At 37.4% G+C, this 15,576-nt stretch overlaps 1 protein-coding gene across 3 annotated transcripts in view; it reads right to left on the reverse strand.

Moving 5' to 3' along the window:
- Positions 1–9,965: 9,965 nt before the first annotated feature.
- The window catches only part of LOC124796266 (F-actin-monooxygenase Mical), a 554,406-nt gene continuing 548,795 nt past the window's right edge, over positions 9,966–15,576 (reverse strand). For all 3 annotated transcript variants that reach the window (XM_047260379.1, XM_047260378.1, XM_047260377.1), the window contains one exon: positions 9,966–11,030. In XM_047260379.1, the coding sequence (XP_047116335.1) occupies positions 10,943–11,030 (88 nt within the window). In that variant the 3' untranslated portion in view covers positions 9,966–10,942. The remainder of the gene's footprint in view (positions 11,031–15,576) is intronic.

Raw genomic sequence — 15,576 nt, forward strand, 5'->3', positions numbered from 1 at the left:
TTACAATCTGCTAGCCAGCTCAGCACATTGACTGAGAAAACGTATTCTTCCTGTTGCTAGGCTAGTGGAGAATTGGCAGCATTGTAGAATACATTTGGCAACTAAATGAACATTGATTTACTTCCTATTGTGGTGCAGAATTGTTCCGCTAAATTCACTTGATATTTCATTGTCATTTCCAATAAATAATCTGGAAGATTCTCACTTAAGATATAACATTGAGGTATCAAAATTCATTATCTGATAACAGGAATCTATAAATAATCTCACATTTAACATTATTAATTATCTCTGTTAATCAATAATACCACAATGAGAGCATATTGATAGCAGTACTGGCTACTTGAGCCATAGTTCCTCTACATGTTCCTGCTCTGCACTGAAAGTTGTAAGTTTCTCATTTGACATATGAAACTTTTTTTTTTTTTTTTTTGTCATCAGTCTCCTGACTGGTTTGACGACTGCCACAAATTCCTTTCCTGTGCCAACCTCTTCATCTCAGAGTAGCACTCATACAGTTTTTGCCCTCTACAGTTCCCTCTAGTACCATGGAAGTCATTCCCTGATGTCTCAACAGATGTCCTATCATCATCCTGTCCCTTCTTGTTGTCACCATTTTCTAAATATTCCTTTCCTCTCCGATTCTGCACAGGACCTCCTCATTCCTTACTTTACCAGTCCATCTAATTTTCAACATTCGTCCATCGCACCTCATCTCAAATTCTTTGATTCACTTCTGTTATGGTTTTCCCACAGATCATGTTTCACTACCATACAATGCTGTGCTCCAGAACTACATTCTCAGAAATTTCTTCCTCAAATTAAGGCCTATGTTTGATACTAGTAGACTTCTCTTGGCCAGAAATGCCTTTCAGCCAGTGCTAGTCTGCTTTTGATGTCCTCCTTGCTCCATCTGTCATTGGTTATTTTGCTGCCTATGTATTAGGATTCCTTACCTTCATCTACTTCATGACCATATATCCTGATGTTAAGTTTCTCACTGTTCTCATTTCCGCTACTTCTCATTACTTTTGTCTTTCTTCAGTTTACTCTCAGTCCATATTCTGTACTCTAGACTGTTCATTCCATTCAGCAGATCATGTAATTCTTCTACATTTTCACTCAGGATAGCAATGCCGTCAGCGAATATATCATTGATATTTTTTCATCTTGAATTTTAATTCCAGTCTTGAACTTTTCTTTTATTTCCATCATTGCTTTTTTATGTACAGATTGAACAGTAGGGGCAAAAAGCTACATCCGTGTCTTACATCCTTTTTAATCGGAGCACTTTGTTCTTGGTCACCTACTCTTACTATTCCCTCGTGGCTCTTGTACATATTATAAATTACCCGTCTCTTCCTATAGCTTAACCCTATTTTTCTCAGAATTTCAAACATCTTGCACCATTTTATATTGGTGAATGCTTTTTCAAGGTTGGAAAATCTGATAAACATGTCTTGATTTTTCTTTAGTCTCACTTCCATTATCAACTGCACCATCAGAATTGCCTCTAACATATCCTCAGTTTTCTTTTCCATTCTTCTGTATCTTCTTGTCAGCAGCTTGGATGCATAAGGTGTTAAGCTGATTGTGCAATAATTCTCGTGCTTGTCAGCTCTTGCAGTCTTCGGAAATGTGTGAGTGATATTTTTCCGAAAGTGAGATGGAATGTCACAATTCCACACACCAATGTGAATAGTCGTTTTGATGCCACTTTCTCCAATGATTTTAGAAATTCTGATGGAATGTCATCTGTCCTTTCTGGTTTATTTGATCTTAAGTCCTCCGAAGCTCTCTTAAGTTCTGATTCTAATACCAAATCCCCTCTCTCTTCTAAATTGACTCCTGTTTCTTCTTCTATCACATCAGATACATCTGAATCCCCCTCCTGAAGGCCTTCAATGCACTCTTTCCACCTATCTGCTCTCTTCTCTGCATTCAAAAGTGGAATTCCCTTTGCACTCTTAATGTTACCACCCTTGCTTTCAACTGTACCGAAGGGGTTGTTTTGACTTTCCTATATGCCAAGTTGGTCCTTCCAACAATCATTTCTTTTTCAGTTTCTTCCCATTTGTCACGTACCTATTTCATCTTAGTTTCACTGCACTTCCTATTTATTTCACTCCTCAGCGACTTGTATTTCGAATTTCTGTGATTGTCCTTTTTTAGAGATATCCATTTTTCTTCAACTGTACTGCCTACTTAGCTATTCCTTATTGCTGTATCTATAGCCTTAGAGAACTTAAAGCGGACCTTGTCATTCCTTAGTACTTCCGTATCCCACTTTCTTTATGAATTGATTCTTGCTTACTAATCTCTTTTAACTTCAGCCTACTCTTCATCATTACTACATTGTGATCTACTCATGGGTACACCTTACAATCCAGTATCAGATATTGGAATCTCTGTCTGATCATGACGTAACCTAACTGAAATCTTCCTGCATCACTCAGCCTTTTTCAAGTATACCTCCTCTTCATGTGATTCTTGAACAGAGTATTCACTATTTCTAGCTGAAATTTATTACTGAACTCAGTTAGTCTTTCTCCTCTCTCATTCCTTGTCCCAAGCCCATATTCTCTTGTAACCTTTTCTTTTACTCCTTCCCCTACAATTGCATTCCAGCCCACCATGACTATTAGATTTTCATCTCCCCTAAGAAACAACAGATTTTTTTATCTAGTTTACAGAACACCTATGTCTTTCTGCTTGCTTTAATTGTCCTTTTTCCTTTGTTAATCGTTGTTACATCTGTGTCATGGACACTGATACCAGTTTCGATGTGGACATCCTCAAAGACGTTAGGTCTGTTTGTCACCTTTAGATATGATGTATTCTCATCATGAGTGAGGTTCCTAACTATGTGTTCCAGGTGTTGCTCGAGTATCATGTCGTTTTTGGAAACCCAGAATCTACTCTGTAGGAATCAATATGGATTCCGGAAACAGCGATCGTGTGAGACCCAACTCGCTCTATTTGTTCATGAGACCCAGAAAATATTAGATACAGGCTCCCAGGTAGATGCTATTTTCCTTGACTTCCGGAAGGCGTTCGATACAGTTCCGCACTGTCGCCTGATAAACAAAGTAAGAGCCTACAGAATATCAGACCAGCTGTGTGGCTGGATTGAAGAGTTTTTAGCAAACAGAATACAGCATGTTGTTATCAATGGAGAGACGCCTACAGACATTAAAGTAACCTCTGGCGTGCCACAGGGGAGTGTTATGGGACCATTGCTTTTCACATTATATATAAATGACCTAGTAGATAGTGTCGGAAGTTCCATGTGGCTTTTCGCGGATGATGCTGTAGTATACAGAGAAGTTGCAGCATTAGAAAATTGTAGCGAAATGCAGGAAGATCTGCAGCAGATAGGCACTTGGTGCAGGGAGTGGCAACTGACCCTTAACATAGACAAATGTAATGTTTTGCGAATACATAGAAAGAAGGATCCTTTATTGTATGATTATATGATAGCGGAACAAACACTGGTAGCAGTTACTTCTGTAAAATATCTGGGAGTATGCGTGCGAAACGATTTGAAGTGGAATGATCATATAAAATTAATTGTTGGTAAGGCGGGTACCAGGTTGAGATTCATTGGGAGAGTCCTTAGAAAATGTAGTCCATCAACAAAGGAGGTGGCTTACAAAACACTCGTTTGACCTATACTTGAGTATTGCTCATCAGTGTGGGATCCGTACCAGATCGGGTTGACGGAGGAGATAGAGAAGATCCATAGAAGAGCGGTGCATTTTGTCACAGGGTTATTTGGTAACCGTGATAGTGTTACGGAGATGTTTAGCAAACTCAAGTGGCAGACTCTGCAAGAGAGGCGCTCTGCATCGCGGTGTAGCTTGCTGTCCAGGTTTCGAGAGGGTGCATTTCTGGATGAGGTATCGAATATATTGCTTCCCCCTACGTATACCTCCAGAGGAGATCACGAATGTAAAATTAGAGAGATTCGAGCGCGCACGGAGGCTTTCCGACAGTCGTTCTTCCCGCGAACCATACGTGACTGGAACAGAAAAGGAAGGTAATGACAGTGGCACGTAAAGTGCCCTCCGCCACACACCGTTGGGTGGCTTGCGGAGTATAAATGTAAATGTAGATGTAGTTAACAATATTATGAAAAGGAAAGTTGCTACTCATCAGATACCAGAGATGCTGATTCACAGATAGGCACTACAAAAAGCCTGTTAGAAAGAAAGTTTTCGGCCAGTAAGGCCTTCAACAATAGACGACACACACACACAACACACACACACACACACACACACAATCATGGATTTTCCATTGTTTGGTTTGTTCCAGGTAATTTTCAGAGAAGGCATTTAGTAATGTCTCACAGGATGTCTTTCACACCCACTGCTAACAAAACTGTTATTTTACCAATTAATTGTTGGATGATTCAAGTCTCCAGCAATGATTACAGTATGATCAGGGAACTTATGTACAAGTGAACTGAAGTTTTTTTTGTTTCATCAGGAGATGAGGCTGGTGGATGATAGAAGGATCCAATCATCATTTTATACCCACCCCTGATACTGAGTCTTGCCCAAACAATCTCACATACCGCTTTAATTTCTATCTTGGTGGATTTTAGTTTTTTGTGTAGTGTGACCAATACACTACCTATCCTATCGATATATACTTAAGTTTTCCCCAAAGATCTCACTGTGATCAAGTTCACGTTTTAACCAGCTTTTTGTACCTAGTATTATATGAGCTTCATTGATTTTCATGAGCACTTTAAACTCTGGCACTTTGCTGTGAATGCTTCGGCAGTTTACCATTAGGATTTTAATATTCTCACCTGTGGGAGGTATTTCTTTTGATCTTTCACTGATATTTCTTGGTTTCCTAAGGTATCATTATCTGGATTGAATGGAGAGTTGCCTAGTTTAAAAAACACTTCTGTTCACCCCACACACAATCAGCTAACTGAGTAGCAACCTCTGATGTGTAGTGCACACCTGACCTATTTAAGGGGACCCTACAGTTCTCAACCCTGTGCTGCAAGTCCAGGAAGTCACAGCCTAGTTTGTTTTAGAACTTTTGAGGTCTCTGGTTCAGTCCTTCCACTCGACTCAGAACCAGAGGGCCATGACTGGTTCTGGTGACAATCCTGCAGATTGTGAGCTTTATTGAAACTTCATGTGCAAGGCTTGTCTTCTCAACCTTGTCCGCCAGTTGTTGGAATGACCCATGAATGTCTTCAGAGCCCAGATGACAGGTATCATTTGTTCCAGTGTGCACCATAATCTGCATTTGGTTGCACCCTGTTCCCTCGATGGCTACTGGAATGGCCCCCAAGCATACACACTGAGTTCACCTGGTTTCCTTTCCTGTCCCTTGCTGCTATTTCCCTAAGGGGTACCATCATTTGCCATACATCCGACAATTAATAGACCTCTACCCTCTTGTGTTTGTCTCCTCCTGAGACCAGACAAACAGGTTTCCCCATGAGAGGTGAAGTGAGTCCCACTCGGTCAGTTTCAGTTTCAGTGAAAGACAGCACCACAAACCTTTGGGTTAGGGGGATTGGTACAACACCCTGAGTCCTCTCTGGCCCCCGTCCACCCTGTACAGGATGCTTAGACCTACCATTGATACACCAATCGTAGTCAAGTGGATGAGTAAAGTCAAACCTTGTACTTTCTGCAGAGGAGACAGGATCCACAGGAGAGGATAGTACTTCAGATACCTCTGGTACAGGTATCACAGGTACACAACTATCGGGAGCTCTTCCAACACACCGATTTGCAGCAGCTACCAATCATTTGTCAGTAGTCTGGGCGATTTCCATCTGCTTACATATGTCAACCAACTCATCCCGTGTTTGAGGACAGCATTCACAGAGGGGCTGCACTTTGGCTAGTGCAATGTATTACAAGGCAGTGAACAAAGGACATTAAATTAAACTTTCTGATACCATGTTGGACCTCCTTTTGTCCAGCATAGTGCAGCAGTTCCACATGGTATGGACACAACAAGTCATTGGAATTTCCATGCAGAAAGCTTGAACCATGCTGCCTCTATAGCTGTCCGTAATTGTGTAAGTGATGCTGGTGCAGGATTTTGTGCATAAACTGACCTCTTTATTACGTCCCATTAATGTTTGATGAGATTTGTACTGGGCGATCTGGGTGGCCAAATCATTCCTCGAATTATCATGAATGTTTTGACATGGTGCATTGTAATCCACAAAAATTCCATCATTGTTTGGGAACATGAAGTCCATGAATGGCTGCAAATGATCTCCAAGTAGCCAGACATAACCATTTACAGTCAGTGATCAGTTCAGTCCATTCTATGTAAAAACAGTCCACACCATTATGGAGCAACCACTAGCTTAAACTTGGATCCATGGCTTCATGGAGTCTGTGTCACACTCGAACCTTACCATCAGTTCATACCAACTGAAATCAGGGATCTTCACACCAGGACATGGTTTTTCAGTTGTCCATGGTCCAAAAATTATGGCCACGAGCCCAGGAGAGGCACTACAGGCAATGTTGTGGTATTAACAAAGGAATCATGTCAGTCGTCTGCTGCCATAGTTCATTATTATGAAATTTTGCCACAATGTCCTAACTGTGGCCTAACTGAAAAGTTTTTTGTGCATCCCACATTGATTTCTGTGGTTATTTCACCCTGTGTTGCATTATCTTTAACACTGACAACTTTACACAAATGCTGCTGCTCTTGGTTGTTGAGTGAAGGCTGTCGGCCACAGCATTGACCATGGTGAGAGGTAATGCCTGAAACTTGGTATTCTTAGCACTCACTTGACACTGTGGATCTCAGAATACTGAATTTCCTAATGATTTCCAAAATGGAATGTTGCTTGCGTCTAGCACCATCAACCATTCTGCATTCAAAATTTGTTAATTCTCATCGTGTGGCCGTAATACACATCAGAAACCTTTTCACATGGAACTCCCAAGTGCAAATGGCAATTACACACATTAAGGGCTGTCTTTAGCAATGCTGCAACAAAAATTTTTGATCACTTGGCCAGTGACATAAAATGTCTGACAGACAGTGAAGTGAAATTTGAAAACAAACTGATAACATTTCTCCTTCACAACTCCTCCTATTCCATAGAATTTCTATTATTGTAATGTGCAAAAGAAGATGGATAATAATTAGTAACTCTCATCTTTTTATTATTATTATTTTGTAGGTTAGCATTATAATGCCTACTTTTCCCCAGTTGCTCTTACTCAAGCGAGTTTACTGTTGTTTGTATATTGTATTTACATTTAGGGGCATTGAATTCATGTAGGGGAGCGCTAGATAATATGGGCCAACATGTAGTTAAGGTCATTTGAGTTCTTGTCAGAGACTGCAATGAAGAATGTGGTTTGGAAGGGGAAATGACCAAAAGTACTGCTCCTGATCATTTTATTGTTCCTGGAACTACATTGCAAAGGAGATTAAAATCATTGTAGGTTATCAGCAGATATCGGCAACACCTCACATGGGCTTTTGCAGATCAACATTTGAAGAAAATTATGTGGAAACGCTTTTAGTGCACGAGAGATTTAGATTCCAGGTTAACGCCACTAGCTAAGACTGAGTTTCAAAAGTTGGTTTACAATTTAGCAGAACACTTAATAAAGGAAAGAAATTGGCAGTAAAAGATTTCTGTTAAAACTTTATGAAGAAGTATTTAGAACTGTCTCACGTCTCAACTTACAAGTTTAATGTGTTGTGTCTGGTTCAGTTGAGACCAGGTTGAAAGGTTTTTTTAACCAACTGTTTTTTCATTTACTATCTCATACTTTTGATATATAAACAGATTAATTTGTTTGTGAACCACAGAAAAACCTTTTTAATTAAAAAAAAACCTTTTATTTTGTTGTAAGGCCCACAATACCCAATACGTTTTTTAACATTCCAAATTATAAGTCTATAAGATTGGTCAAATTGGAGACTTGTTCCTGCACTTTTGAGCCTCCCAGCAATGTCAAATTGCTGAAGAAGGAATTTCTATGTATGTCTTATTTTTACCTCCGAGACATACTTCATTTATTGTACATTGCCACTGGTTATCTTGTAGTATAAATTTGAATGTGTGAGTAAATAGAGGAGGATATTCTGGCTATTACAGTGTTAAGTAGTAGGGTCTCTCCCCTCCCCCCCCCCCCTTTATCAGTTATATCAGACATAAAATCGATTATTGATATAGTTTCTTTTTTATACTGAACTTTTCAAATTTTACATTGTACTCTAATGTAGCACAGTTAAATTTTTCCTTTTATCCTTTCTCCATTAGTTATAAGCCTGCAATAAGAGCAAACTCACAATGTCATGAGGAGTGGACAAAAATGTTTAATTTTTGCTGAAAACTTTGAAATAGTCTCCCTTCTATTGTTTTCTTTTGCACTGTTTTTTGCGAACTGGAATCTTTTAACCTTTCTGCTCAGGCCAGAACAGAGAAGTAGGAGTTCACATACTGTGCTCCCAGTGCTGATGGAAGGACTCTATACCAACCTATATGTGTACTTATTTTTGACCAGTCATCGTTCTCCAGTTTGATCACAAGTTTTTCTTGTAGCATCCTTGGAAAGCTGTGTGCTGTTGCTGTTCCTGCCCATAATATGTGGCAGACGTCCTCCATCTGACTTGCTTTTGGTGGAACCAGACTTATCTACATTCTAACATCTTACATCCTGATGTATCAGCAGTCAACTTCCGAGAGATAGAAATTCTTTTACACTGCCCCCCCACACACACACACACACAGGGAAAATATGGACATGTGTTTCATGATAAAGTTCATGCTCCACTATCAAATTCCTCAGGAAGTGTACATAGCATGTCATACAGTGATACCAATGATGCCAAAACCAACTAAAAAGTGACAGAAGAAAATAGACTGCTATAAAATGTAATCCTTTCTGCTTCACAGTGGATTCTGTTAGGTTGTATACTGCAAAAGCTATATAGGAAAGGATTCTAAAAGTAATTTACAAAGTGCTATTCAAAGAACTAGTTAATATTTCATGGAATATTACACACATTAAAGTATCCTGTAAAAGGAAATAAGAATTACATATTGAAGCTAGATTTTTAAATAACTTTTCTGAACACAGCCCATACAAAAACTACAGTAAAATTCCAACCGAAATGGTTGAAAAAAAAAATGAAGTTTTGTAGTACAGTTTTAACTATTCTGCTAAGGAAATAAAGAGTATGTGAAATGTAATAATGTTCTCAAGGGAGTGACCCCCATATTGTCCTTAATTTTGGTAAAAATTAAATTAATGATACCACAGAGATTAAGCATTGAGTAATAAGCTGTTGTTGGTCAGTGCTCAGTTCCAGGGCAAATCATTTGTTGTATGCAGGTGCTGCTACATTTGCAGGGGATATTATACGCATCACACTAAGACTTACACTATCTTTAATGGTATGTAGCCTATCTTGGATCTCAGAGAAGGGGTGAAACATTGGTTTTAGTCCAAATCTCTGCTGCTGGCTTGGCCTCTTCCACCGATTTGTGAAGCATCTGTCATTTGCAGCATCTGATTAATTCACAATTTCTCCCTTGCTGTAGCTGTATTTTGTGAATATGAGTCTCAAATGCTGCATTTTGGATTGGTGACCATTTATAATGGCCAGATGGTTGCTATGTAGTTTCTCTCGTAAACTTTTCTTAAAGAACACTACTCACCATGAAAACTTTAACTATTTCTCTGTCTTTGGTTTCTTCCCCAGACATTCCCATCTTTTTTCTTTCTTTCTGTGCTTCTCTCAGGAATCCCCTAACCTTTCCTTGCACTCAACTACTTGTTCCATCTTAGGATGATCCTTCCATCTTAGGATGATCCTTCTGAACAGACTTAACAAAAAGCTAACATAAATGAACCAGTCTTTGTTAAAAGTTTTTAATAATTTGAAAAATGTATACAAAGAGTATTTCTATCTAACCAACATTTTTATTTGTTACATATGTATCAAATTGCACTTACGAAATACAAACAATATCTTTTATTTACATATAAATACAACATTAGGCTCTGCATCAAAAATGTCTTTTTAGTAATTTTTACACCTTATTCCAAATGAATTGACATTGCTTTATAAACTGTATTTGCTCAATGTGACAAATAAAAAATCTAAACAATTCAGACATATGATACATTCACATGTAATCTCTTGCTTGGTTACTTCAGAAAAGTGAAGTGGCAGTTCCATTCATGACCATACATACACAAAATGTTTTAAAAAATACATACGTCAAATTCTATTAAAAATACTCCAAAGGAAATATTTCCTGTTGTAGCTCAAGCATTTTGCTATTAGACCTTTGTATAAATTAAAATTACGGTATGTATTGAGCTCGCCTATTCACAAAACTGAAGATAAAAATATAACTTGCAATTATAGAAAATATATTTTATATGTATCCATTTACAAACACTAAAGATGTGATGGACAGAGCACAATAATTAAAAATAATTTAAAGCTACCAACAATGTTTGTCAAGAATAGCTGCAATTTAAAGCTCGTAGTTAGTCATTATAAATCTTACTTCAAATATCACAATGTGTCAGTCAGAATTCACTGCTCTGGTTCTATTTTTTTATTTTACTACAGATAAGATAGTGGGACTCCAGTACATTACTCAAAATCAATAGTGACAAATACTTTCCATTCACAACTTAACTGAAATGAACTCCAACTAAAATAAATACTTTTTATGGACATATTTACAATAATAAAATACATGAAGGTGGCAACAAATAGTTTCAGCCATTTCATCATTAATTTAAACCAAGTATCAATAAGAAAACTTTGGTCATAACATTTAAATGAAATGCAAGAATGTTGCTCACATGCAAACAAATAATCTCTACATGCGGTTTTGGCTCTGCAGAGCATTACTGGATGCATTTGATCAAAACATAGTCTTATGCTGGGAGAGTCATACATGTGACTCTTTTCTCAAAGGTGTCAGCCGAAGCCCTTTAGCAAGCATTTGTGCTTCAAGATCTCTATCCTCTGCCTGGTACCTGCAATACCAGTATCAATTAATTACAAACAGAACTAACAAAAATTATTATGTTAGTAACTGGAATTATTGTCAATGTGGAGAATAATTCAAATAAAAATGATAGTTCCCCACAAAGCGTTATATGATGAAAGAAGGAACCCGACATTTAAATACAAATTTGGAAGTAGGTGACGATAATGAATGAAGTCTACATGCTAGTACAACATTTATAATGTGACTTTATTTTGCATATTTTGAGAGTTAACACAGTAGTCACTGCTTTAACTTATTGTGAGTATAAAATGCACATATATTTTACAGTTAGAAGTCACTTTATTTACCACTCATTTCTTCTCTCTCTCTATAATTTGCAGCATGATGGAGAAATGTCAGAGATGTGAAGCAAATCAAGAAATACATTATAACAATGGATTCACATTTGGGAAGTCAGAAAGTCCTCGTAGCCATCCTGACTTAGATTTTTGTGACTTCCCTACATCTCTTCAGGTGAAAGGCAGGATGTTTCAGTATATTTACACTAAAATGGCATGGCAATAAATAACAATGCAAACAATTAGAGAAAAAACTTCTGCTTATTAAGTGGCAGCAGATGTAGACACATACAATTAAAACTAATACAGATGCTTCTGTTTAAAACAATGGTTCTTCTCCCCAACAAAAAAGAAAGATGGACTGGAGGAAATGAGACCATGCAGGCACAAAATCGTTTGGGACACTTGATCAAGGGAGAGACATGACAGTAGAATCAAAGAGATATAAAAAATAAAACATTGGCAATGTATTAGATTTGAAAAACTGAAGTTCTAAGAATGTATCATTTAAGAGAGTCAAATTTTGAAAAAGTGGAGCAGGAGGAGGGTGGCAAAAAGTCATTAAAAATGAAATAGTCAACTTTAGGGCCAATTACAGTAAGGTAATGTAGCGTAAATTCTTATGTGGAGAGTCCCCAGACACAAATAGCAGACCATAATGCCAGTTAGTATATAACGTGGCCCATTTGTCTTTGCTGAAATAGGTTTTGTCAGTTACAGGATTAGTAAGTTGCATTAGGAGTGTGCATAGGAAGAGTATTGTAGTGACACCAATCACCAGTTTCTAAAAACAAGTGTGTTATGTCTTCTTTATTATTTGTATGACCATCAGCTGTACTACAGTTGCTGCTGTTTTAGCTAATTATGAGCAGATGCTCATCTTCTGTCTCAAATAGTGTCAACATTCATTTTTATGTTTCATGTTTCCAATTTGTGCCCATACTCTGAAGCTTCTTCGTATTCTATTTATGATAACTCCAGTTCTTGTTTGGCCTCATTTGTTTTCAGTTTTTATACATTATGAACAGGATATAGAGCTTAACGTGTTTCATGTTGTTCTTCCATATCTTTCTCTTTATATTCCCAGTACTACATTTGAGACTTTATATTTGTTGTTCATATTCATACCTTCCTGATCTGTTCACCAAGTACTGTTACAATCACATTCATTAGATACAACAAATGTTTGCAGGTCACAAGAATAATATTTAATTGCATATATTTTGTTTCAGTTGAATTTATTTGTAAACAAAATATTGTCTAACCAATTCCAGTTTTCATGAAACCATTGAAAAGCTGGGTCTTAACATCAAAAATGGTTTTCATGAACTTCAAGCAAAATATAACAATTTACCTGATACATATGTAAGCCTTGTTAAACATCTCGATGTTGCTAATGTACAATGTGGAGCTTTATTTTCATCTTATTTCATAAGAATGATGTGGGGTACTGCTGAGTGCAATTAATTAAACATCCACATTAGTGTCAACTGCATTTTATGCATATGTTTCAAAAACTGTTTCCAACTTACTGAGTCATGATCTAGTGACTAGTAATCATTCACTACCATCCTGTCAGCCACACCATGATGATTACAATACTTGTCCTCACTGAGATTTCAATTTTGTTGAAGTATGATGAACATACTACCTTGGCCTCAAGTGCAGTTCTTCTGCCATTGAAGAGTCATAAACTAGGCGATAACTGGTAGTACATTCACAATGGAGTATCTGTACAGGATGCACAGAACTCCTTATATACTTCATTCTTTTAGATAAAGATAAGACAAGACATTTTAGTAGCCATACTTTACCATTACTTTAGGTGCTTGCAATGCAAAAGTTGCAGATCGCTGTTGTTCTTGGCATACTGACAGTAGTAATATACACCCTTGTGACAATAACTGTGACGTTTACAACTTGAGTAGATGACACTCCCTCAGAATTATCAATATCCCTGGGAGAGCCAGCCATAAAAAACTATTCCACCTCATATGCAAGATATGAGACACAGGTAAAATACCTTCAGACTTCATGAAGAAAGTAATAAAATTCCAGTTCCAAGGGTGTTGATTGTGAATATTATTAAGCTATCACTTCAATAAGTCACAGTTGGAAAATATTAAGATGAAATACTTACAGAAGAATGGAAAAACTGGTAGAAGTCTTCAACCATGGGGAAGATCAATTAATGTTCCAGAGGAATGTAGGAACATGCAAGGTAATACTGACCCTATGACTTATTCTAGAAGATAGAATAATGAAAGGCAATCCTATGTTTATAATGTTTGTAGATTTAGAGAAAGCTTTTAACAGTTCTGACTAGAATAAGCTCAATGAAATTCTGAAGGCAGCAGGCATAAAATACAGGAAGTAAAAGGCCGTATATAGCTTGAACAGAAATCATACTGCAGTTACGATTCATAGGACATGAAAGGAAAGTAGTAGTTGAGTAGCGAGGGGGGGGGGGGGGGGGAGGAGAGATAGAGGGAGACAAAGGGATGAATGCAGTAAGCAAGTTGCAGTAGTTATTTAGAAATGAAGAGACTGGGGACCACAATATATGCTGGTGTTGTCATAGGAGCTACACAGTAGAAAAGCTTCATTATGTACAAATAGGTGAGGTGCTTATGTGGATTGCTGCCATATTCAGTTCAGATATTGATAACTTTGATACAGTTTAAGTTACTTCTGCTTGGTGAGTTGTTTCCTTTATTCTAAAATTTTTTATACATTCTGTGACAGCTTTCATTACCACAGTCACTTTAGTGGTTAGGGATACAAAATTCTATAGATTAAGAAAAAGTCTCTGATTTAAAGTGAGAAAGACACTGATAGCCCAGAATTTGGAGATAAATGGTAAAATATTTTGACTGTTACAGCATTGAATGAGCAGCAGACTCATTTTCAGTAAAACTACCATATCAAAAAATTCGGGATGGTTATAATGAAAGTACAGCCACTCACAGGGGCCTGGTGTGGGGTGTAATTACCCTAATGCGTTAATGTAGAACCAATTTATGCTGGAAAAAATTAGTTTCAATTCTCACCATCCGGTCCAAATCTGACACTGTGAATGCAAGAAATGTTTCCATGTGTAATAGATTAGGAATGGGATGTGGGCAGAAAAGGTCCAACAAGTGAGACTGTCATAATATTGATTTTATTATTAACTGCCACACACAGTTTGTTCAACACGAGCACTAGAGACATTGATGAGATGCTGTACAGTGCTGGGTTTGCACCTGGCAGCCAAAATTTGAGCCTCTTCTTCTTCTTTTCTTTTTTTTTTTTTACAGCCCACAATGGACCTCTATGAGTAGCTGCACTTTATTCATAACCATCAGGTATATGCTTATAAAAAATACAAGTGAACAAGGACAATTTGAAAGATAATTTAATCTTGAGCATCTTGCAGAATTTCATATTGCAAAGAGGATGTCAGTCAGGACATATGCAGCGTAGTTTGCAGTGGTGATATGGCAAGTTTAGTTTCAGGTGAAGATACTGAAGGTTTTTCTTTTTTTTATTGTGGCAACTACAGCTGATGTAACAAAAAGATCAACTTCAACAGTCTGAGATACTACAGAAACAGCAGTGGGCTGCTGGAGTGCATAGAAGCAACCTTACTACTGTTGGTAGCTACAGCAGCACTGGCAGCATCTACATTTTTGACATTTGATGATTCAAGGAAATTTTTGAGTATAAATTCCAACAGTTCCAGTTGTTTTGCCACAGTACTAATATCTATGATACTTGGGTTCAGACAATATTTTTATTCCCTGCTAGTAGTGACAACATCAACTGGTTCACAAATTAAAACCACTCTTAAAAACTTACAAATTGTCCATCACTGTGTTATGTAACATGTTGTCCACTCATTTCAAGATGCAGATGCATGTAGTAGCTGCTACATTAAGTTACAGCTAGTGTTAGAAGATAGTAAACCAGTCATATAAATCCTGCTTTACTAACAGACAATGGTGCCTATAAACTGATTAAGAAATTAATACTCAAATATCACCTCAATAAAAAATGTGATGTGACAATAGAAATTCTAATAGTAGTAGTCATAATAATGGCAATTATCATAATTCTAGTTTCTAAATTGTATGAAAAACAAATTTTTGCAATGGTTACCAGTGGAATTGCCAACGGTATAATAATATTTGTTTTATGTCTAACAAACGTGTATGTGGTAGAGCACTGCATGTGCTTGGTGAATCTGCATGA

The sequence above is a fragment of the Schistocerca piceifrons genome, chromosome 4 (assembly GCF_021461385.2).
Source record: "Schistocerca piceifrons isolate TAMUIC-IGC-003096 chromosome 4, iqSchPice1.1, whole genome shotgun sequence".
NCBI lineage: Eukaryota > Metazoa > Arthropoda > Insecta > Orthoptera > Acrididae > Schistocerca > Schistocerca piceifrons.